Genomic DNA, 22248 nt, shown 5'->3' on the forward strand with positions numbered 1-22248 from the left:
GCCTCCTCATCAATCCGTGTCGCACGTCCGATTTTTTCTATGTAATTACAGCCACCGTTCCACCGACTCTATAAACCTGTAGACCCATCGCGACTCTCTCTATCCTAACTCATCGGCCGACTAGGTCTCCCCAACTTTGCCGCTGACTCACTCCCAACATTGCCATGTAACAAACCGATCCAGCACAACACACAGCTTGAGCAATCTAAAACAAAAAAGATTTCTCGCCTCCTCACCGGTCCACGTCGCATGGCCGTTTTTTCTATGTAATTACTGCCATCGTTCCACGGACCGTAGAACCATCTAGACCCGTCTCGACCCCCCTCTCTCTCCCAATACTCCTAACCCCTACCCCTCACTCTCTCGGCTAGGGTTTGACAACCGCCGCCACCGTGACCCTAGCTCCTCGGCCGACTAGGTCTTCCCAAACTCCGCCGCTGGCTCACTCCCAACCTTGCCATGTAACCGACCAATCCAACACAGCGCACAGCCTGGCCAGGGAGCCCCGATGGACTCCGGCAAGCCCTGCCGTGTCGACGACAGCAACCGGCTGAGCGACCTGCCGGACTGGCTCCTGCTGGACATCCTCTCGCGCGTGGGGTCCCGCCTAGTCGTGCAGACAAGCGCCCTCTCCCGGCGCTGGCGGCATCTCTGGTGTGACGTGCCCTGCGCCGACGTCGACGAGCGCGAGTTCGCCCCTGACGTCTCCTCCTCCAATCGTGTCGCCTTCAGCCAGCGGCATCAACGGTGGGCCCGCTTCGAGGACTTCGCCGACCACGTCCTGCTGTCATCCTCCTCGTCGCCGCTCTACCAGCACCGCCGCCTCGACGCCTTCCGCCTCCACATCGCCAGCAGGAGCCCCTGCCTCACCCACGCCACCACCGACCGCTGGCTCCGCCGCGGCCTCGCCCGCTCCCCCGTCGCCGTCGTCATCCACTCCCCCGACCCCTCCGCCGTCCGCTGGATCAGGATCCCCCCAACCCCATCGTCCCTGTCACGCCTCACCAAGCTCCATCTCGTGGGCGTCCTGATAACATCGGCCAAATCCATGGACCAAATCCTGGGCTGCCCGGCCCTGGATTAGCTGCACATGGAGCGCTGCGGGTCCAGTTACGCGTTCGCCGCCATGGGCTCAACCATCCTCAGGCGGTTCGCGTTCGTCCGCCCCATCGACGGCAACATCATCGCCGCCGACCTCATCCGCGTGGCTCCCCGCCTCGAGTACCTGCGCCTCGATCTGCTCAGCGACGGGCATCAGAGCGCCGACGAGCCCGCCCCGGAGGGCCAGGCGCCGCCGCTGCCGTCCGTCGCCGAGGCCTCGATCCGTATCTCCCACTTCGATCCGTATCACTATAATCTAGAGCGGGAGAAGAACAAGCTCGGGTTCTGCCAGGCCATGTGCAGACTCCTCGCTCGAATCCCCAACGTTGTCTGCCTCCATCTCTCCGGCTTCACCACCACCGTAAGTAAATCCATCTCCATCTTGATATTCTAGCAAAAAAAAACCCATCCCCATCTCATTCTCTAATCGATTTAGTTCGGAAGAATTTGTTTCATATACACTATACGGTGTTCCAGGCGTTGCTACAGGAGAAATCCCATGAATTCCCAACACTGAATCAATTGAGAACCTTGCTTCTGGACGATTGTGAGCTTGGACCCAACTTCTATACGCTAAGCAGCAGTATCCTTCAGAACACCCCTAAGTTGGAGACACTTGGATTGCACCGATGCAAGGAGGAGTACAACACAGTAACTAGCTTCCTTCGACTTTATTTTTTCGTTTTAATCCAGTTGACTTATTAACATGAATGGAGCTTTTGCTCAAGTGCAGTTTTTAGACTCGACGCCGAAGAGGAGGAGGACACCTTCCAAACGCCGTGGCACGACAGCAGCAACAACTCTTCATCCGTGCAAGAACCTGAAATTTATAGAGATCAAGAGCCGTCAAGACGACGTGTTTCAAATCCTTGGAATTCTATCGGAGGTTTTCGAGGAAATGCCGCTGGCACAGTGGCGGCGGGTTGACCAAGCGAGAGATGTGGCGGGCTTGATGACAGTGCAATTTCATAGAACCAAGCAAGGGGCAAAACTGGTTGAGAGTTAGTTCGAATTTCAAATCATTCCCAACTTATTCGATTCTGATTCCGGATAATAGTGGAGTATTATTTTTACTATGTATGTTGATTTACATCCGCTTTGTAGTCTCCAACTAGCAATGCATGTTGAAAGAAATACTTCTGTCAATGTATGGATCAGGTCTATTGGATATGATCACTTCCCTAGGTGCTCCTTTGCTTCTATTTGTTGACACTTGCAGACCTCTGCCCCTAAGTCTTGTGTTAGGGAAATCTTTATCTCGGCCTGTTGGCATATTTGGAAACAGAGGAACGGCTGCATCTTCAACCAGATTTCTCCTACTAGACTAGCTTGGTTTCAGGGGCTCAAACTTGAGCTCACTCGTCAGAGTGTTCATTTCTCGCACAGTGCGAGATCGGCTTTGCTAGACTGGCTTGTTTCTGTTTCTTCAGTGCCTTAATGGCCGTCTTTTCTTTATACTGTCGGAAGTCGGAATCTTTCCTACAGTTTTCAGTCAAAAAATGTATGGTGTATGGATCAGGTGTTACAACATTCAGTTTAGTGTGCTATGAAGATTAAGTGTATCAGCCAATGTGTTGCTCAGTTCATCAGTTGGATTTACAGTTCTTTTATGGTGGCTCTGGAGAATTAAAACAACCCACGAGAGATCTAACAACTTGCCCAAAGATTAATAAATTATGGAGATCTGAGGATGTACAAGTGTATATTTGAAATGCTGGATTCAGATTTAACATAACCATACAGTTTTACCGAGGAAATTATTTACATACACGATCCAAATCCAACCAGTCTTGAGACCACTCCTTAGTCCTGACTTGGTCCTAAAACCAAAATATCACATCTGATGCCGCTATATCTGGCTACAATACATTGCAGCTATCACATTCACAATGAGACATTTTCGAGGGAATACGCCAGCACATCGGCAGCGGGTCAAGAAACTTTACGCACAACCGTGTAGAACAGGATAAATTTGGGACAAACCTATGGTGCTATGATGAATAGAAAGAATTATTAGGTCTGTCAAAAAGATCAAACAACTTACTGTATATCATAAATCATCGTAATTTTGCTCCCGCGTTTATTCTTGTTTTGTGCTAAGTCAGACTTCATAAAGTTTGGCCAAGTTTATAAAAATAAGAATATTTACAATACCAAATAAGCATGTAATTACCAAGATACTGCAGTAGGAGCCTCTCCCGCTGTTTTCGCATAACAAAAATATAATTACCAAGATATATATCATGACGGATTTAATAAAACTAATTTAGAGTCGTACATATTGTTAGATTTTCTATAAACTTGATCAAACATCAAGAAATTTGACTTAGGACAAAGGTAAAACATCTTATATGTAGAAACGGAGGAAATATCAATTATGCAAAACAATCTTACTTCCCAATTGCAAGTTAGATAAAACACTAAACTCATGATATTTTGTTTGTGTATCAATTGCACGTGATATTATATCAACATAAAAATTATAATTTAGGCCACGGTAGATAAGTTGAGCATTTATAAGAGATGGCATGTTGTGTTTAATATGATATTAGAGTAATAGGCTCGGATCATGTTTGGATCATGAGCATGAATGGTTGTAAGAAGACAAGTTTAATCATCCGTACTAATCTGATTACAGAGGACATGTAAAAACTACATGTTCCCACTTAATTTTGGCAATACCGCAGTCCTGACGAAGTTGAGTTTGATTCCGTGTTGCATTGCAGGGAGGAATAGGTTTGATTCTGATAATTTACACTCATGTCATTTTTTCAGTTCCACACGGTTGTTTACAATGTTCGACGCATGAAAATCCTAGCTAATAACACTGCCCATTGCGACAAGGGCAGCTGCGCGTTCCTTTTTTTTTTGAACTGAACGGAAGGGGAGCCCCTACCTTAATTTTATTAACATCGCCTTAATTTTATTAACATTGCCAAGATAGTCATCATCTTACAAGGGAGTTATGCAACAAGTACAGGTGGGGGAGGAGAAACAAATGCAAAAGACTACTTCTTGATTACAGCATGTAAAGACTAGGCCATGAATCTTTCAAGTGCTGGGCAGCCTACTTCTCGATCTTCTTCATTCGTAAAAACCACAATTTGAGAGTATCTTGACATTGACAGACAACCATGGGGATACTAAAATGAACATTGTCAGATACTTTATGGTTTCTAGCTAATCATAAATTCCAAAGAATTGCCGGTCATCTTGCCCCCAAACTCGCAGCCACGCCGAAGGTATAAGAATTGTAGCTGAAGAGAAGAGGTCCTGAACCTCGTAGTCAGTAGACACAGGGAAACCAAATGATTGCCAATTTTTTCATCAGCAGCTCTTGGGCATGAGATCGCAAGATGGTGGACAGTTTCAGAGTTACCCACAACCATACGGACACAATCACTCCTTGGAGATGAAGCGTAGTTCTAACCTTAATCCTCTTTTTCAGCATCGGCCATGCACAAATCTTGCATTTTTCTTTTGTGCAGAACTTTGCCAAATCGCCATGGAAGCTTGGTCTAGAATTCCCCCAAAATTCGCAAGTTGTCATAAGTTTTTAACTGAGAATGATTTAGAACTATCAAGCTTTCAGATTCTAATATCTGAAACTCCTGGCTAAAGTTGTTGGTTTGTTAATAAGAGGCGAAGATCTTGCAGTTCAGAACATGCTCTGTCTGAGGTAAGATATCGGTGAGGTATTGCCCAGAGATTATTGACAACACAGTCTTTAACTGAGATGTTCCTTCGAAGGGCATGTGAGAACAAGGCCAGAAACATAATGGAAAGAGGTTCATTCACAAGCCAAGTGTCATGCCAAAATGAGATTAAGGAACCTTCTCCTATGACAACAGAAGTGGTATCTCTGCAGATATTAATATAAGAACTAATATGTTTCCAACTGGCAGTAGTCTTCTTTAAGGAATTATCAAAGTCTTTATTATCATAGTGTGCTCTTTTAACCCACTTTGCTCCAGAAGAGTCTTGATTGATCCCGACCCTCTTTCTCTACAAATGCTCCTACCACCACCACCCCCCTCTCTCAGTTAGGGTTTGACGACCTCCGCCGGGGTCGCAACCCTAGCTTCTCGGCTGACTAGGTCTCCCCAAACTCTGACCCTGGCTCCTTCAACCAATCCAACACAGCATACAGCTTGACGCAGTCTAAAACGAGAAAGATTCCTCGTTTCCTCATCGACCCACGTCGTACGTCCATTTTGCTATGTAATTACAACCACCAGTCCACAGACCCTGGAACCATCTAGACTCGCCCCGACTCTCTATCTCTCCCCCAAAGCTCCTAACCCCCTCCACCCCCTCTCTCGGCTAGGTTTTGACGGCCGCCGCCGCCTCGACCCTAGCTCCTCGGCTGACTAGGTCTCCCCAAATTCCCCCGCCTGCTCACTCCCAACCTTGCCATGTAACCAACAATCCAACACAACACACAACCCGGATTCCCCATGGACTCCGGCAAGCGCCGCCATGTCGACGACAGCGACCGGCTGAGCGACCTTCTGGAGTGCCTCCTTCTAGACATCCTCTCGTGCGTGGGGTCCCGCCTAGCCGTGCAGACGAGCACCCTATCCCGGCGCTGGCGGCATCTATGGCGTGACGTGACCTGCGTCGACGTCGACGAGCTCGAGTTCCGCCTAGCTGTCTCCCCCTCCAATCGTGTCGGCTTCAACCAGCGGCAACAGCAGTGGGCCCGCTTCGAGGACTTCGCCGACCATGTCCTTCTGCCGTCCTCCTCGTCGCCGCTCTACCAGCACCGCCGCCTCGACGCCTTCCGCCTCCACATCGTCAGCCCCTGCCTCACCAACACCACCACCGACCGTTGGGTCCGCCGCGGCCTCGCCCGCTCCCCCGCCGTTGTCTCGATCCACTCCCCTAACCACTCTGCCGTCCACTGGATCACCCCGTCACCATCTTCCCCCTCCCTATTATCACGCATCACCAAGCTCCATCTCGTGGGCGTCCTGGTAACATCCTTGGGCCAAATCCTGGACTGCCCGGCCCTCGAGGATCTTCACATGGAGCGTTGTGCGTTGTGCGACGCGTTCGGCGCCATGGCCCATCCTCAAGCGGCTCGCCGTCGTCCGCCCCATCAGCGGCAACATCATCGCCGCCGATCTCATCCGCGCCGCTCCCCGTCTCGAGTACCTGCGCCTCGACCTGCTCTGCGACAGCCATGGCAGCGCCGGAGATCCCGCCCCGGAGGGCCAGGCGCCGCGGCTTCCGTCGGTCGCCGAGGCCTCGATCCGTGTCACCCAATCGGACGATGAAGTTTATCACTATAAGCCAGAGTGGAAGAGGAACAAGCTCGACTTCTTCAAGGCCATGTGCAGCCTACTCGCTCGGCTCCCCAATGTCGTCTTCCTCGAGCTCTCCGGCTTCACCACCACCGTAAGTAAATACTCACTCCGATGACATGTATATCTAGACGTATTTTATTGTAGTACATAGATATTTGGACAAATTTTCTCTACTTCGATTCTCAAGATTTTGTTTCATATATACTACTATATGGTGTTCCAGGCGCTGCTAGAGCAGGAATCCCAAGAATTCCCAACTCTGACTCAATTGAAAGCCTTGCTTCTGGACGATTGTGAGATTGGGGTCAACTTCTACTCCCTCCGTACCGAGAAGACACTCTTCCCAAGTCAAATTTGCAATTAAGTCCAAAAGTTTTAGATTATTACAATTATACTTGACGTTATCAACTCCAGCCGCAAATTCAAAATCGCACAGCTCACGACCGCAGGAGCTCGGGCCGCAAGTTCAAAAGCGCATAGCTCACGTCCCAGGAGCTCCGGCCGCAAGCCAGCCACAACTACAAATGCACACATCTCACGTTCACCTAGGCTACACCTGCCAGTTCAAGTCACACAGATCTCATCACAAGAGCTACAGCCGCAAGTCAAAATTACAGAGATCACGATGTGAGGAGCTACGACGCCAGTTCAAATCAATCTTGCGGATCACAGGAGCTACAGCCGTAAATCAAAATTACAGAGATCACGATCTCACAGTGAGGAGCTACAATGTCATTTCAAATCAATCACGCAGATCACAGGAGCTACAGCCTTAAGTTAAAATTACTCAGATCAGCCGATCCCATCGCACGCCGCCGTCGCCTCTTGCCTGCCGTTGCCTAGGGAAAATCACCTCTGCCTTCTCGCATCTGAGGCAGAGCTCTACCTCTGCCTTCCCGGGCTCCTCCGCCTTCCTCCCATCTCAGGCAGAGCTCTGCCTCTGCCTTCGCTGGGCCTGCCACCATCCCGCATCTGCAGCAAAGCTCTGCCTCTGCCTTCACTGGTGCCACCACTATCCCACATCTCAGGCCAAGCTGGTCCTCGGCCTTCCTGCTACCTCGCCATGGAATGGTTCAATCAAGCAGCTGCCAAATCAAGGAAGAATGTCAGCAACAAGAAGAAAAAGGACATGAAGCACAATTTCAATTCAATGCTGAAAGAGTACCTAGACAAGCAGAATTTCAATTCAGTGCTGAAAGTGTACATAAACAAGAGAGTAGATTAGGTTCAGGTTCAGACTTTTGAGAGAGAAGAGACAAGAAAGAAGAAAGAAGAGATCATTCTTGGCACAAGAACAATGTTGTTCTTAGCACAAGAACATCATCATTCTTTCAGGTTCAGAGAAGAGAGAAGAGATTCAGATTCAGCATTCTTAAACATTACAGGTTCGGTTTAAGTGTTTTAGTTCAGTTAAAGTTCAGTTTAAGTGCTAAAGTTCAGGTTTTAGTTCAGGTTATGAGAGAGAGGAGACATAAGAGAAGAGATTAAGAGAGGAGAGGAGATAAGAGAGGATAGATTTTAGTTCAGGTTTTAGTTGGGGTTTTAGTTAAGGTTTTAGTTCAGGTTCAAGATAGATTGAGATTGAGAGGAGAGGAGAATAGATTGAGATTGAGAGAGAAGATTTGACTGCATCATTAACAACAGAGTATAGAACATTCTTAGCAGCAAACAAGCTCCACATCAACAACTAATGCTCCTAGCAATCAGAAACTCAATTAACAACTCAATGGCACTAAAAAGATGCTTTATGTGGCAATCTCAATTAACAACTCAATGGTACAACATGCATCATAGCATTCTCAATATACTAGAATTCTTAATCCTGCAGATACCCAGTGCAGATAGAGTACTTATCTTACTCCTGTAGATGGTGCTGATCTTGTAGAGCAGTACCCAATGCTCCACTCCTGTAGATGGTGGGGGAAAAAAAGTTTAAGTCAACTCCACTCAAACTGTACAATCTCATGTTAATCTAAACAGAAACAGAAGGAGTATTTTTACAATGCTAATTTAATCTGTACTTCTGCTAATCTAAACAGAAACAGAAGGAATACAATGCTAATCTAATTAAACACTCAACTACTCCTATACTTGTACAAAGACAAAAAGTTCCTGCTAACACTGGCATCACCGAGCATTATCGCATCTCAAGGCACAAACTTACAGCTCCATAGATCAAACAACAGAGCACAGCACACATACACAAGGATTATAGGACAGTCAAAACCTAACCATCAAGCAATGAATTGGGGAAAAGTCTTCTTTAGTTTCAGAATACACAAAGCAAAATCACATCTCAAGTCTATTGCATTTAGAATACACATATCAGAATACACAAAATATACGCTGAAGATTCTACGGATAGGGATAGAATATACAGTAAAGATTACAAGCTCCTCCTCGTCGATTGAGATTACAGGAAGTAAAAACACTGAACTGGGACAGAGTAAAAACCTAACCTTGAGCTGCTGCTGCTCGTCATCGTCACTGCCGCCAGGAGCCGCTGCTGCTCCTCCTAGTAAAAGAAAATGTAAAATATCATAAGCATGACAATGGAAAGGTACACCAGCAGCTTAAAACACTTCACATCAACAGCAACTAACTCCTGAAGATGGTGTTGAAGAAAAAAACCTTTAAGTTACATTCTTTTAAGAATAGCAAGATCAACAGCAAGATCAGGCTATCATCTATACAGATCAAAATAAAACAAGAACAGAGTACTCATGCTAATCTATACGGATGGAGTAGAATCTGAGCACTAAAACATGACCAAGGGAAGAACACTTAAATGATTATGCAGTGGTATACAAAAGCTGCTGCTCTAATCTACTCCTGCTAAACTGATGATGCACAGAGTAACAACAAGGGGATCATTTTGGAACCAAAAACAGAGTAACAACAAGGTTTTTGGTGCACTATTACAGGGCATGCTTTCTCTAACTCAGATGCAGTAAAGAACAGAACACCTACTTAACTAGAGGAGTAGAGACATGAAAGGAGTAACTAGAGGAGTACTCAGTACTGTACTTAGTCCATAGTGGCAAGAACAGACAAGAACAAACATAAAGTACTCCTACTGACCTTAAATCCATAGCCGCAAGAACTAGTCCAGCTTGGTGTTCTTCTTCCACACGCCCATACTCGATAGCCACAAAGATTGTCCAGCTTCCGGCGAGTACCACTAAAGAACAAACGAGCAACGGCTCAACCTACAAACAGAGAGGAAAAACAAGGAAAAATCTCACAACAAAAACTTGGAACATAAAACAACAAGAAGAAGGACAGATGACTAACCTTGGAACAGAGAGCGTCCTCGCCGCCGCCGGATCCATTCATTACGCCGCCGGATCCATCCTCGCCACCACCAGCAAGAGCAAACAAGAACAACGCTCAAGAACTAATCCCCGAAGTACAAGAAGGAAAGAAACAAGAAAAAAAAAGAGAGGACAGAGGACTCACCTTGGAACAGAGATCACCTGTCACCGGATCCGGCCTCTCCGCCCCCGGATCCGGCGATTCTTGGCCAAACGAAGCCATCTTTTGTCGCCGGAGATTTTTGGCGAGCAGAGCACGACACGGGGGAGGAGACGAGGAGAGGCGGAGGAGAGGGAGAGCGCAGCACATGGGGAGGAGACGAGGAGAGGCGGAGGCGAGAGAACGCGGCGGAAACGAGAGGGAACGCAGCAGAGGCGAGCTTGAGGAGTGGAGGCGGAGCTCGGAGGAGAGGGGAGACGAAATTAACAAAACGAATGGGCATCGGGTGTTGTAAGAGAGCAGCGAGGGTTACCACAGTGATGTTTTTGCAAAAATACCGGCCACGCCAATCTTTTCGGAGGGAGTATATGCTAAGCAGTATCCTTCGAAACACCCTTAATTTGGAGACACTTGGAGTGCACCAATGCAAGGTACAGTGCAGTAACTAGCATCCTTCATTTTTATTTTTCGTTTTAATCTAGGTAACTTATTAACATGAATGGAGCTTTTGCTCAAGCACAGTTTGTAGGCTCGCGGCCGAAGAAGAGGACACCTTCCAAACGCCATGGATCAAGAACTACAGATCTTCATCAGTACAAGAACCTGAAATTGATAGAGATCAAGAGCCATTTTGACGATGTGTTTGAATTTGAAACCCGTGGACTTCTATCGGAAGTTTCCGAGGAAATGCCGATGGCACAGTGGCGGCAGGTCTTCCAAGCGGGCTTGATGCAGTTTCATAGAACGGAGAAAGGGGCAAAACTGATTGAGAGATACTTCTAGTTTCCAATCATTCGCAAATTATTCGATTCTGATTCTGAATAATGTTGGAGTATTATTTTTACTCTGTATGTTGATTTACATCCCCCTTTGTAGTCTCCAACTAGCAATTCATGTTGAAAGAAATACTTCTGTCAATGTATGTATCAGCTGTTACAACATTTCCAGTTTAATTAGCGTATCATCCAACGTTTTGCTCAGTTCATCAGTTCGATTTGCAAATCTGGACTTCCATGGATCAGACCTTTAAGGGCTTGTAGACCAACAAGGTCACGCACTAGCAAAAACATTCTGACGAACCCCAGACTGATGTTTTTCAAGGTAACTGTTCTGGAATCCGAAACACAGAAGAGCAGTTCTGACGAATTTCAGTTTGATTCCGTGTTGCATTGCAATGGAGGAACAAGTTTGATTCTGATAATTTACACATGTCATTATTTCAGTTCCACGCGGTTGTTACAAGGTTCGATGCATGGAAGACTAACTAAGAACATTGCCCGTAGCGAGTAACGACAAGGGCAGCTGCGCATTCTGAAGATGTGCTTGTGATTATTCCAGATTTATGGACTTTGCGCCATCTATAGAGCAGACTGGAACAGCATCTCAGCCAGTTCCTGCATTAGGAAAGGTTGAAAGAGACAACCGTCAGTGCAAAGATTGCATGGTGCTAACGCAGGTACTCTAAATATTATCGTTCCATTTACCTGTTTGCCAGATGGAACAATGGGTTCACCCCACTCCAAGACCTTCTTTTCTAGTGTTTCAAAGTCTCCTTTCCCGGCCTATTTGAAACAAAGTACACCAACGTTACAATCCCAATTCAATCCTTAGAGAAAGTAACTTTAAATTTGTTACATTTTGTACCTCAATCATGGCACCAATCTCAGTATCAAAGCTTTGGTAACGCTTACGGACAAGCTCATCCAGGGAACCATCCTAACAGCATGAAGAAAAAACTTCCATTTAGGTAAATGGAATATGAAAACTTTTGCAGGCCATAGTGTTTGCAGTTTACCTCAATCAGCTTCGCAACATTGCGGAGGCCACGAGCCATGGTGTCCATCCCTGAGATATGAGCAATAAACATGTCCTCAACATCAGTACTCTCCCTCCGCCTGTGTCCATAAAACAGTTGCATGTCAGTCAAGTTTCTGTTGAATCAAATATCAGTTCTCAGAATCACTAAATGATGTTGGGAACTGACAATTTAGCGTCAAAGTTGAAGCCACCAGGTGCAAGCCCATCCTGTCATCAAACCAAAACAAAGCAATTCATAACTATTATCAAGTTTACCTTAATTAAATTTCTAATCAACTTTTGATGCAGAAAAACTAAAACAAATGATTGATTACACTCACATTCTTAACTACACTTGACATAACCAAAGTAGCCTCTGAAATATCTGTAAGGAACTCATCTGTGTCCCAACCTGCCCATATGTAAGAATAGCAATGTTCAGTACTAAGCATGTAAGAGGAATTTCAGGCCGATAACATAGTAATTTTATGAACTACACACACATACCAACTTGGGGATCACCAGTGTTTGCATCAATGTTTCCAAGCAAACCATTAATGCGTGCAGTCTCAAGCTCATGATGGCAACTGCAAGAAAGAAGTTTCAGATGCAGTTATTATACTACTCCCTCCGTCCAACAAAAGATGTCTCAAGTTTGTCAAAATTTGGATGTATGTAGACATGACTTAGTGTACAGATGCATCCAAATTAGACAAACTTGAGACATCCTTTGTTGGACGGAGTGAGTAGTATAACTTTAAGCTATTATGATTAGAATTAGGTGAGCAAGAAACTAACCTATGGCCAGAGAGAGTAGCATGGTTGCACTCGACATTTATCTTGAATTCTCCTGTATTATCATGTCATTTGAAAAAAAAAAGACACTTTAAGATGAATTTCAGAATACATGGTTAATTTATTATAAGCTTCATTTGCAGGAAATGATTCCAAATATACAGACATAACAATAATAGGAATGATGGTAGATTTTCAACATATTACAAAGATTACCTGTAAGACCATACTTCTGAAGGAAAGAGAATGTAGTTGCAACATCCCAGTCATACCTGTCATAAAAAAAAAGTATTAGGTTTCCAGTCATGTAAAATATTTTTCTAATATTCTTTCCCAACAATGAACATACTGATGCTTTGTTGGTTCTTGTGGTTTAGGCTCAATCAACAATGTTCCTGAAAAAAGATATTCAGACACTCAGTACTATCTTAAATTACCATAAAGCAAAACAACTAGAGTATTAACTGCTGAATTTGGGAGAACAGGGACAATAAGATCATATATAGCAACACAAAGCAATTACCGTTAAAGCCAATCTTCTTCTTGTGATCAACAGCAGCTTGAAGAAAGTTAGCCTAGACAACATGAGAACAAGTTGGTAAATACACTAATACTGTACATTTAGACATATAATAGTCAGTGATACAAACTACAGAGTAATATAAATACAAACAAAAGTCAGTAAAATATGTCTGACCCATACCAAATGTTCCAGTTCTCTCTTCATATCGGTATTAAGAAGAGTCTGGTAACCCTCCCTTCCACCCCAGAATACATAGTTTTCACCGCCTAGGTAGTGAGTAACCTGTAAGGCGATACAGGTCGAATTAACAAGTAACAACTAACCAGAAGGAAGGCTCCGATGATACAGAGACAACCCACCTCCAAAGCTTTCTTCACTTGAGCAGCAGCATAGGCGTACACTTTGACCTCTGGGCTGCATCATCAGTGAACTCCTTTCTAAATTTCAATCCATACCCTAAATTCATGGATGAAGTGAAATATAGTACGTACCTAGTAGCAGCTCCGTGCATGTAACGTGGATGCATGAAAAGCTGTGCAGTCCCCCACAATGGCTTTATGTTGGTCTCACCCTACATGAAGTTCAGAGTAAATGAGCAAATAGCATAATAAAATGCAGTGTAGTACACCCAAATGTTGACAGTTTTAAGGTTGTAGCAGTAACCTGGAGTTGCTTTGCCAGCTTAACTATCTCATCCAAGTTAGCATTTGTTTCCTGCAATGTGAAAAGTTCGAAGAATACTGACCTTCCACGCGAGTAAAATCACATTACAGTAACACCCTTCAAAAAATATTGCACTGACACCTGGAGATTCCATTATTGAACAGAAGCCATCTACTGGAATAAAGTTCATCTTGAACAGTATGTTAAATTATCCGTTGTTACTTGCAAATTATTATCTGTTCAGGTATAATATGGATCTTGAGCTCTCCCCGTACCAAATTGGATATCTGTAATTAAATAGATGATCCAAAATGACTGTTCTTTTACTTAGGCAAGTATAAACTAGTTGTTATCAGAGAACATATTCGTTGTGCTGAAAACATACTCATGTACACCAGTTACTAATCAGAATGGAACTCCAAACTCTCGATCGCCTAACTCAGGGTTACAACTTGAGGATGCTTTTAAAGGTAGCTAGACCATTCTGATAGAATCATACCGCAAGTGTTTTGCCATCAGGGGCGATATCCCTATCATGGAAACACCATCTGTCAACTCCAAGCTTCTCCATGAACTCAAAGTGAGCTTTCACTAAAATAAGAGTTCAAACATAAGTTGTTGATTCAAAATAATCTGCAATTTCGCATCGACCTAATAGTAAATAATAATAATAAAAACAAGTAATTTTCCTACTTCTTCGCTTAGCCATGGCCAAAGAATTTGTGCCATCTTCCCAAGGCCAAACCTTTGTAGGGGCACCAAAAGGATCTCCTCCAGTGCCACGGAATGTATGCCAAAAGGCCACGCTGAACCGCAACCAATCCTAATATCAAGCAAACAGATACATAATCCAACTTTAGCACACGATATAAAAAGAAACTAAAAGGACATGATATAAAATGAAATTAAAAGGATATGTCAAAAGACAATAGTTCACAAAACATACTTTCATTTTCTTTCCGAGAATCACTTCCTCCGCGTTATACCACTTGTAAGAAAGCGGTTTCTTGCTGGTTGGACCCTGCAGCGCAATTGTTCGAGAACAAAACGATTAACAATCCTTAACACCACAACCACATGATGTATGCAGTTCAAGGCTCTTAATTAAGTACTCCACGGCCTCACCTCATACTTAATTTTGGGAATGCCAGGGAAGAACTCGCCCTCCCAGTCATCAGAAGCCCCATCCCCGCACTTTGCGTCCAGGTCAGCCGGGCAAGTCTCCTGCGCAGCAATCTGCAATATATAACAACCGAATCAGAACCAGAATTCCATAGCTGGTGAATCTAGCAGGCAACCATGGGAAACCACAGAGTTGGAAATCGCTCATTACCGCAGCAGACAGGCACAGAAACGACGCCACCAGCAAGGTCAAGAGTTCTGCGCCCTTCATACTGAAAAAATCTCTGCACCTGCAACAACCAAAAACACTTCGATTAGTCCCTTTCTTAAATCTGATCGTTCGTCCCCAATCGAGGGCGGGTTCGCCGAGGATCGACTCCCGAGCATAACGAGTGCACAGAGATGAGGATAAGGTCAGACAGCGCAGGAAGACAAACGGACTGGAGAGTGATGTGCTACCGCACGGCCGGGGGTACCGACGGGGGGTATCCGGCTGTACCGGAGGCCGGAGCTCGCGGCGCCGGCTAGATGGATGGAGAAGAAGAGGGGTACGAAGAGGAACAGCTCACCGCGCCGGCCGCCGGAGAAGACGCCTGCTGCCGCGATCTGTGGGGGTGGAGTGGTTTGGATAGGGATTGAGTTGAACTGAATCGAAGAGACTAAATTTCCTGACTCCTCTACAGCTTCGTATATATAGGGCGGTGGAGCCGAGAAGGATGACATCACAAATGGTAAATCGGATATTATCTAGAACTAATAATAGGATATAGGATAAATACAGTAGTGTAAATGATTATCCGCACAGGCTCCAGTCTGTTGCAAAATACAGATCCGAATACAGAGCATATCTTGCTGTAAAAAAGATACAGAGAATATCTTGCAGTAAGAATAAATAAATATATAGAGCATAGCTATATTGCTCAAACACATAATTTGAGCAGTCATTAATTCAATAAATTATTATCTTTGATTGCATGCTTTGATCAACGGTTAATATAATACGAGGTCATGTGTAACACTACGGTTTGGCTATCGAGAAGCCGTCTGTTTAGATATAGTTGACGTGATTGGGCGTCATATATGTCTTAATCCAACGATAGCACGTGGAAGAAAAAAGAGTGGGGATGAGTCTCGTATCTTAATTTAACGGTTATGATATATCAAGTGAGATTTAAGCCATTCCATTAAAAAATTAGACGATTGAGAAATAGCGACACCCTAAACATTATACCATCATATTTAAATTTCAATTTTTATGATTATAATTTTGCAACTATTAATTAAATGTTGTACTACATGAAAATTCAGGTAAAGATTGGAAATCCGATGGCGAGAATACATGGTACATTTTGTGATTGACAGAACAAACAACCTTTTTTCAAACCAGAACTTGAACATATGCTGTACATTTTGCAATGGATGGACAAAACAGCTTTTAAGTAAATTTTGTTGAGACAAACTTGACACATGATCAAATATCTCTAGATCTAAATAACATTAACGTGCACATCCGTCCTCCGTGCCAATCGCCACAATTTAATTTTTCAGCGTGGACACACGGCCTAACAAACAAATTAAGATGCTCCTGTCCTATCCTATATCTATCAAGACTTAGCTAAAGCCGGGTATAGGAGGGCGATGTTTTACCAAGAAAGAAAAAGGAGACCACGAACGTAGGATGGGAGCGTTGTATATCGATCTGGTCAGTTATTGGTGCATCCATTCCATGGGCTGTGTGCCAATATATACTCCAGCACGGCACATCTCGTCATGTCACGTTGTGTTGTGCCGCAAAATTTCCTTTCCTTCCTTCGGGCACGCATGTTGAGGAAGAATCAAGAATTTCCCCAACCTATGATCCATTATTTGGTCCATGGATTCGAGTTCCATCTTTTCTTTCTCACTGAAATTCCAACCTAATCAGGCACAGTACTACCTTTTTAATATGTAATTATAAGGCATATAGTTTTTGTCCTATATTTTTTTATTAAAGTTTAACCATCTTTAAGCATCAGCATCTATGACACTACTACATTATGAAAATACATTTTATGGTTGATCCATTGGGTATTTGTTTGGTGTCATATGTATGCTGATATTTTTTACTATATAAACTTGGTCAAACTTTATCAAATTTAATTGGAATAAAAATCATGTCTTTTATAATATGAAAAAGACATACTACATAGATTAATCAGCTGACTAATTAAGGATGTTGATCATGTTCCAAGAGTAATTATTCAGGGCCTGACCTACATACACACCCTTGATTCCCTTTTAAAATTAGTAATATGTAAGTACTCGTCGTCGAGCTTTCCTCGCCGCGACGCACTGGGTTGAAAGGAGAAACCCATCATTTGTACTCATCCGCAACACCGACAGAGGAATCATCATCATCAAATCAACCATGAAAGCTCCACTAGTACTATGTATCTCTTTTACTAGATGATGTAACTACGTGTTGAAATCTGACAGAGAGGTCTTTTGCTGTAAAAGAAAATCGATCATGCGGAACTCTCAAATCTTTATCTACGCGGGGCTTTCTTAAGCACATCCCAGCGAAGTGAAACCATCATGGTGACCAACTTGCTTGCGTGCACCGTCGCAGGACAGACGATTTGCTCCAGAATCTGCATCACCAAAATAAACATTTTAGATCAAACAACCATTCAAAACTAGATATATCAGTTCGTAACAAAATAGATATAGTCCTCCCAAAATAGATAGGTAAATAAATTTATTAGATGTGTATACCTTGCATGATTTGAACAGTAAATCCTTGGCCTCAACATTTTGCTTCAGATGGCTCAGTTTGAGCTCAAACTCGCGGCGAGTGGCTTCCACATCGACGTTTGGGTTGTGCTTCGGTTTTCCATCTCCAAGCAGCATATCATTCGCGGTGTCCAGAGTGTTTACAAATAAGATGTGGCTGATCGCAACCAAATCTCCAAGAGAGTCGAGGAACGAACGGATGGTTGCCTTCTTGGCCTTCTTATGGTAGGCATCCTCGGCAGTTTTCACAAATGTGGGTGTACACATCCGAATCGTCTGTTTTGCGTCAAATTGAGTTCAGTGGCTATATATCATCGTAAAAAATAGAGTAGAAAATGGCACATCTTAGAATGAAAAGCAGTGACATGGACATGTTAAAGCGTGTATTTTTTATAGTGTCCTAAAAACCATGTTAAACCCTTGAACTCTAACTCTCTAAATGATAGCGCTGTAACAAAAATGGTTGTGTGAAGCCGGGGCATTCATCTTTCTGAAAAAATATAAATAGGAAAGTTTCCTCGTAGATAAAAAAATTAAAGTACCTGCTCCATTGTGTGTACAGAAATTTCGCTTGGATGACCGAGTCTGTAGGATGCACAATACTGAACCCACCAAAAAGAATTAACCGCGAGGAGACAATTTCAGAAGCAAAATCACAACGAGCATGTATAAGAAATATGTGAAAAATTCTGAGATTACCATGACCATGGAAGCTAAGTGAAGAGCTTGCTTAGCCTGCTTGCAGAATTCCACAGACAACAAAGTGGCTTCAACGTGCTACAATTTCATCAAACAAATTAACCAACCACACTTGGTTGAATATACTTCTCCCTCCATAGCCAGCCATATGATGTTTGCAGATGCCGGAGGTAATAAAAAAGCTTTCATTTTCTTGAAAAAAAAGACGCTAGCCATAGCACAGTAAGACATTAACTTTTTCTTCTTTCTAAAGACAGCGAGAGAGCTTAGAGTGCCAGTACTCCCCGCTAGTTGACATTGTTGAGGTGACGACCACATTTTGTTTTGCAGTAACCACATTCGGTAATCTCATGCTCCACATGCAAGTCAATTGTGTTCCTAATTATTTATGTTTCATATTTATAAAGACGGTGTAACTCCATATTATTATTCAACATTTTAATCCAAAGTATCCATGGTACTTTTATATAGGTGGTTTGAAAAAAGAAAGCACACCACCAGAAAAATTCACAACTGATCATTGAATTGAAGTCTCTCTATATTTAATTTGAGTTAGAAATGTTAAATCATTTTTATTTATTCCTACACTTCTTAGTGATGGAGTAGTATTTTTTTATTCTCAAATTTATTCATTGCAGCTAAACATTGCTTGCATGTTAACCATTTGTATTCCACAAAAATAGGACATCAAAAATAAAATGCTTTTGGCATTCTGCCCTTAATATTATTTTTTGTCTATATAAAAATCGGGATATGAAAAAACATTTCCACAAATTTGATCAATATAGGCAACTAACCAAACACATAGGAAACACCAAGCCAGGGCTGCTCGCCCGACAGGTTGTCCTGCGCCGCCGCCGCTCTGCGACCGCAGCCGCTGCTGCTCCGCGGCGCGCGCTGCCTTTCAGGCCGCCGCTGCTCACCCCACAGGGTGCCCTGCGACTCCGCATGCCTGCTGAGAGGAGGGAGTAGGGGAGACTGGAGAGAGGGTGCTAGCAGAGGGAGGGGCCCAGGCAGCCCAGGCCGGGGCTGCCGCCGCTCGCCGCAGCAGCAGAGGGGTCACCCGCAGTCAGGGACCGCTGCACACCTACCGAATCGATCCCCTCTTGTTCCTCAATTTTCTCTATCTATCCGTCCATGAATTTTGAGTTCTTCTTTGGCCTGGCCCGCCCATGAATTTCTTCGAAGCTCCGCCACTGAAACTAACCGTGTCGTCGTCTTGGTAAGGAACACCCAGCTTTGCTGCGTACTCCCTGCCAAACCTGTCTATCTCCTCACGAATTTCCTTGGCGTTTACCTTGACAAGCACGCAAGGATCAAACGAGAGGCAGCAAGCGAAGTAGCATCCCAGACAGAAGAATAGCGCCGGTACGGTACTCACCCTGGGCTCCTCCTCCTCGTGCTCGTTTGGCTGGTCGGGCTGATTATTATCCGCGGCGCCGCCATTGCTGGCGCGGATCACGTGCTTGAGGGGCGGGCCGCCGCCGCGCCGGCGCAGCGACAGGATGGGCGGAGCCCTCCGGCGGCAACGCGAAGAGCAGCTGCCGAGGCTGCTGCTGCTGCTGCTGGCGAGCGACGGCGCAAGGTCGGAGGGCGGCCATGGTCCGATGAGTAGGAGGAGAAATCGGCGCACTCGACCCGAATCGAGTGGGAGTTAGCGATCTGGAGGAGAAATCGGCGCCGCCCAAAAGCCTTTCTCCTCAGTCTCAGAGACGTCGAGATCTTGCAGACAGATTGGTCCGTCTCCTCTCCAGACTCTAAATTAAACCTGATGAGCAATCCTTGTCCTGTTCGGATTTGCTGCCAGCTCTTTGCTTTTGTTGTCAACAATGGCACTACTTCACGAGCCCGGCAACGATGGTCTCCTCTGTTCTTCGGCCGAGAGTGACAGCCGTTGGCTGTTGCCGTGCCCCTGGGCGTGCTCGTTGTTGGTTCCTGTGGCCAGTGGGAGCCCATCAACGGTTTCAGTTCATGTCTTTGATCACAACCGTGATCACCTGCAACCGTTGGTTGCTAACTTTTGGTTCTCATTATTTGTATATAGAATCTTGAAATTTATTTCGGGTCGTAGGAATCAACATGTTTGGCGAGGTACAAGAATTTAATCTTAAATTTTATGGAATCACGCCTGTATCTGCCCCAGTTCCTCTCTGAAATGCTCTGGATTCGCCTCTTATTCTACAATGAATGCAATCTTCTTTTTTTGCGCAAACAAATGAATGCAATCTGAAATCTAATTTCAACCAAATAAAATCCTACTCTCTCTAATCCATATTAGTTGTCGAAATATTACATGTATCTAAACGTTTTTTAGGCATGGATACATTCATATTTAGACAAATTGGAGACAAATAATATGGATCGAAGAGAGTATCAAAAATTTATTTTTCATTCCAGTTCTCCAAGTATCCGGTGCAAACCCTCATTCGGTGCAAACCGTGCAAACTTCATAAAAACCACGTTTAAAAGTTTCAAAAAAATTCTATAAAAATACCATATGTTGGGAGTGTGATGTTCTACAAGCCTGCAAAATTTCAAGTTCAAAATCAAAAGCATTTGGAAGAAATTAAAAAGAGAAATTTACAATGAATAGTATCAAACACTGAAAGACCACTATTCATGCAGAATTTGTTTTTTCGCATGAAATTGAGTTTGGACTTGAAATTTTACATATATATAAAGGACGCGTCTACTGAGCGGCCGTTGGCCAGCTAAGGCCAACGAGCCAACACCCCTGATTAGGCAAGTTTCCAATTAGCTTAATTGAGATACTCTTTCATGGAAAAGCGATTTCGTCTGTCCATGTGTTCAACCGCGCCCTTAAGTCAATTCGCTTTCCCGTTCGGCCGGCTGCATGCACACATGTTTTATTCCCTTCTGATTTTTCAAAACTTCATAACTTTCAAACCGAATGTCAAAATTATAATCCGTTTTCACCATTGGCTCTATCGCGATGAGATCTTCAAAACTAGATCCATACTGAGTATATTTTGACCAATATTTCAAAAAAAGTAATTTTTGTGATAAACAATGCAACTTTGACTCTTATACCGGCAACGTATCATGTTTTGATCTAATTTAGCAACATTGGTTCCTACGCTGTAAGTTTGGTACACCTGATGACAACATTTGTTAATGTGTTGGCAACTTTGTATGATGTGTCAATAATTGTGCTTATTGTGTTGGCAACTTTGGCTTTCATATAAGTGACAAAGTTGTTGGCCGCATATTGGCAACTTTGGCATGCATACTTGCAATTTTGATTCACATAGTAGTAATTTTCACTTCTATATTTGTAATTTCGCTCTTATATTGGCAACTTCGGCATGCATACTAACAATTTGACTCACTTATTAGCAACTTTGACAATCATACAGATAACCAACCCTCCTATACCAGCAACTTTGCCTCCCATGGCAACAACTTTCCCTCCCATAACAGCAATTTTCATTCACATACCAGCAACTTTGACTCTCATACATTTCCTCCCATACCCATAACTTTTCCTCCCATAGCAGCAACTTTCACTCACCTACCAAAAACTTTCACTCGTATACCAACAAATTTCACTCGTATACCAGCAAATTTCACTCACGTACCAACAACTTTGACTTTCATACTGACAACTTTTCCTCCCATACCCGCAACTTTTTCTCCCATACCACCAATTTTCACTCATATACCATCAACTTTCACTCACATAGTAGTAACTTTTACTTTTGTATTTTCAATGTTGGCTCCCATAGCATCATCTTTCTGTCTCATACCAGCAAATTTGACTCACATACCAACAATTTTGACTCCCATACTGACAACTTTCTTTCCCTACCAGCAACTTTCCCTACATACGGGCAACATTCGCTCACACGTACCAGCAGATTTCACTCGCATACTAGTAACTTTCACTTTTATATTTGCAACGTTGGTCTTGTACTACCAACTTTGCATCACATACTGACAACTTTTACTCTCATGCTGACAACTTTCTCTCCC

The 22248-nt window shown here is 43.9% G+C and overlaps 5 protein-coding genes and 2 long non-coding RNA genes across 13 annotated transcripts; 4 read left to right on the top strand and 3 right to left on the bottom strand.

The window, feature by feature from the left end:
• The first annotated feature begins 195 nt into the window (after nucleotides 1–195).
• On the top strand, nucleotides 196–2303 carry LOC100843940 (MEIOTIC F-BOX protein MOF). 3 transcript variants are annotated; one of them, XR_002962590.1, is made up of 3 exons: nucleotides 196–1462; nucleotides 1579–1752; nucleotides 1830–2303. XR_002962590.1 is itself a non-coding variant. In XM_024458056.1 (3 exons), exons 1-3 carry the CDS (start codon nucleotides 1091–1093, stop codon nucleotides 1839–1841), a joined length of 558 nt encoding a protein of 185 aa, XP_024313824.1. In that variant the 5' UTR covers nucleotides 321–1090; the 3' UTR covers nucleotides 1842–2303. The 3 variants fall into 3 exon arrangements, 2 of the variants coding, with proteins under 2 accessions (XP_024313824.1, XP_003562495.2); XM_024458056.1 differs by having other exon boundaries at nucleotides 321–1462; XM_003562447.4 differs by having other exon boundaries at nucleotides 324–1462; nucleotides 1835–2303.
• A 3157-nt stretch (nucleotides 2304–5460) lies between these two features.
• On the top strand, nucleotides 5461–7205 carry LOC104582018 (MEIOTIC F-BOX protein MOF-like). The gene is made up of 2 exons (XM_024461481.1): nucleotides 5461–6501; nucleotides 6634–7205. The coding sequence occupies exon 1, from the start codon at nucleotides 5559–5561 to the stop codon at nucleotides 6378–6380; it is 822 nt and encodes a 273-aa protein (XP_024317249.1). The 5' UTR covers nucleotides 5461–5558; the 3' UTR covers nucleotides 6381–6501; nucleotides 6634–7205.
• LOC100844849 lies at nucleotides 7039–10185 on the bottom strand. Of its 4 annotated transcripts, XM_010236003.3 has the most exons (6): nucleotides 9870–10175; nucleotides 9705–9775; nucleotides 9492–9591; nucleotides 8870–8925; nucleotides 8270–8317; nucleotides 7039–7495 (listed from the first exon to the last, which is right to left on the bottom strand). In XM_010236003.3, exons 2-6 carry the CDS (start codon nucleotides 9740–9742, stop codon nucleotides 7435–7437), a joined length of 303 nt encoding a protein of 100 aa, XP_010234305.1. In that variant the 5' UTR covers nucleotides 9743–9775; nucleotides 9870–10175; the 3' UTR covers nucleotides 7039–7434. The 4 variants fall into 4 exon arrangements, 1 of the variants encoding a protein (XP_010234305.1); XR_001405222.2 differs by lacking the exon at nucleotides 9870–10175 and having other exon boundaries at nucleotides 9492–9619; nucleotides 9705–9856; XR_002964973.1 differs by lacking the exon at nucleotides 9705–9775 and having other exon boundaries at nucleotides 7039–8317; nucleotides 9870–10185.
• LOC112271714 lies at nucleotides 10173–10872 on the top strand. Its single transcript, XR_002964974.1, has 2 exons — nucleotides 10173–10315; nucleotides 10407–10872. It is a non-coding gene; the product is annotated as an uncharacterized LOC112271714 (long non-coding RNA).
• Nucleotides 10873–11019: 147 nt separating this feature from the next.
• Nucleotides 11020–15512, bottom strand: LOC100844241 (xylose isomerase). 2 transcript variants are annotated; one of them, XM_003562448.4, is made up of 21 exons: nucleotides 15354–15512; nucleotides 14996–15074; nucleotides 14788–14898; nucleotides 14609–14683; nucleotides 14356–14485; nucleotides 14162–14253; nucleotides 13663–13713; nucleotides 13491–13570; nucleotides 13359–13413; nucleotides 13180–13281; nucleotides 13000–13051; nucleotides 12826–12871; nucleotides 12693–12748; nucleotides 12480–12531; nucleotides 12189–12268; nucleotides 12023–12093; nucleotides 11869–11909; nucleotides 11680–11779; nucleotides 11529–11600; nucleotides 11369–11446; nucleotides 11020–11278 (listed from the first exon to the last, which is right to left on the bottom strand). In XM_003562448.4, the coding sequence occupies exons 2-21, from the start codon at nucleotides 15053–15055 to the stop codon at nucleotides 11243–11245; spliced, it is 1440 nt and encodes a 479-aa protein (XP_003562496.1). In that variant the 5' UTR covers nucleotides 15056–15074; nucleotides 15354–15512; the 3' UTR covers nucleotides 11020–11242. The 2 variants fall into 2 exon arrangements, with proteins under 2 accessions (XP_003562496.1, XP_014752401.1); XM_014896915.2 differs by lacking the exon at nucleotides 15354–15512 and adding an exon at nucleotides 15226–15287 and having other exon boundaries at nucleotides 11031–11278.
• Nucleotides 15513–17120: 1608 nt separating this feature from the next.
• On the bottom strand, nucleotides 17121–19459 carry LOC100846043. The gene is made up of 5 exons (XM_014901485.2): nucleotides 19053–19459; nucleotides 18256–18333; nucleotides 18099–18158; nucleotides 17539–17832; nucleotides 17121–17414 (listed from the first exon to the last, which is right to left on the bottom strand). The coding sequence occupies exons 1-5, from the start codon at nucleotides 19203–19205 to the stop codon at nucleotides 17310–17312; spliced, it is 690 nt and encodes a 229-aa protein (XP_014756971.1). The 5' UTR covers nucleotides 19206–19459; the 3' UTR covers nucleotides 17121–17309.
• Nucleotides 19335–20431, top strand: LOC112271392. Its single transcript, XR_002964259.1, has 2 exons — nucleotides 19335–19477; nucleotides 19562–20431. It is a non-coding gene; the product is annotated as an uncharacterized LOC112271392 (long non-coding RNA).
• Nucleotides 20432–22248: the final 1817 nt, after the last annotated feature.

Source organism: Brachypodium distachyon, chromosome 1 (genome assembly GCF_000005505.3).
Source record: "Brachypodium distachyon strain Bd21 chromosome 1, Brachypodium_distachyon_v3.0, whole genome shotgun sequence".
Lineage (NCBI taxonomy): Eukaryota > Viridiplantae > Streptophyta > Magnoliopsida > Poales > Poaceae > Brachypodium > Brachypodium distachyon.

What these genes read in the sequence shown, in the direction of transcription:
- LOC100843940 (XM_003562447.4), top strand. Translation starts at nt 1,091, where the DNA reads ATGGAGCGCTGCGGGTCCAGTTACGCGTTCGCCGCCATGGGCTCAACC. An exon ending in TCTCCGGCTTCACCACCACC is followed by an intron (nt 1,463 to 1,578) that starts GTAAGTAAATCC and finishes ACGGTGTTCCAG; the next exon opens with GCGTTGCTACAGGAGAAATC. An exon ending in GCAAGGAGGAGTACAACACA is followed by an intron (nt 1,753 to 1,834) that starts GTAACTAGCTTC and finishes GCTCAAGTGCAG; the next exon opens with TTTTTAGACTCGACGCCGAA.
- LOC104582018 (XM_024461481.1), top strand. Translation starts at nt 5,559, where the DNA reads ATGGACTCCGGCAAGCGCCGCCATGTCGACGACAGCGACCGGCTGAGC.
- LOC100844849 (XM_010236003.3), bottom strand. Translation starts at nt 9,742, where the DNA reads ATGGATCCGGCGGCGGCGAGGACGCTCTCTGTTCCAAG. An exon ending in AGGACGCTCTCTGTTCCAAG is followed by an intron (nt 9,592 to 9,704) that starts GTTAGTCATCTG and finishes TTTGTTCTTTAG; the next exon opens with TGGTACTCGCCGGAAGCTGG. An exon ending in CTTGCGGCTATGGATTTAAG is followed by an intron (nt 8,926 to 9,491) that starts GTCAGTAGGAGT and finishes TTCTTTTACTAG; the next exon opens with GAGGAGCAGCAGCGGCTCCT.
- LOC100844241 (XM_003562448.4), bottom strand. Translation starts at nt 15,055, where the DNA reads ATGAAGGGCGCAGAACTCTTGACCTTGCTGGTGGCGTCGTTTCTGTGC. An exon ending in CTGATGGCAAAACACTTGCG is followed by an intron (nt 13,714 to 14,161) that starts GTATGATTCTAT and finishes TTCACATTGCAG; the next exon opens with GAAACAAATGCTAACTTGGA. An exon ending in TTGTTCCATCTGGCAAACAG is followed by an intron (nt 11,279 to 11,368) that starts GTAAATGGAACG and finishes TTCCTAATGCAG; the next exon opens with GAACTGGCTGAGATGCTGTT.
- LOC100846043 (XM_014901485.2), bottom strand. Translation starts at nt 19,205, where the DNA reads ATGCGGAGTCGCAGGGCACCCTGTGGGGTGAGCAGCGGCGGCCTGAAA. An exon ending in TGGTGTTTCCTATGTGTTTG is followed by an intron (nt 18,334 to 19,052) that starts GTTAGTTGCCTA and finishes ATGAAATTGTAG; the next exon opens with CACGTTGAAGCCACTTTGTT. An exon ending in TACTGTTCAAATCATGCAAG is followed by an intron (nt 17,415 to 17,538) that starts GTATACACATCT and finishes TTGGTGATGCAG; the next exon opens with ATTCTGGAGCAAATCGTCTG.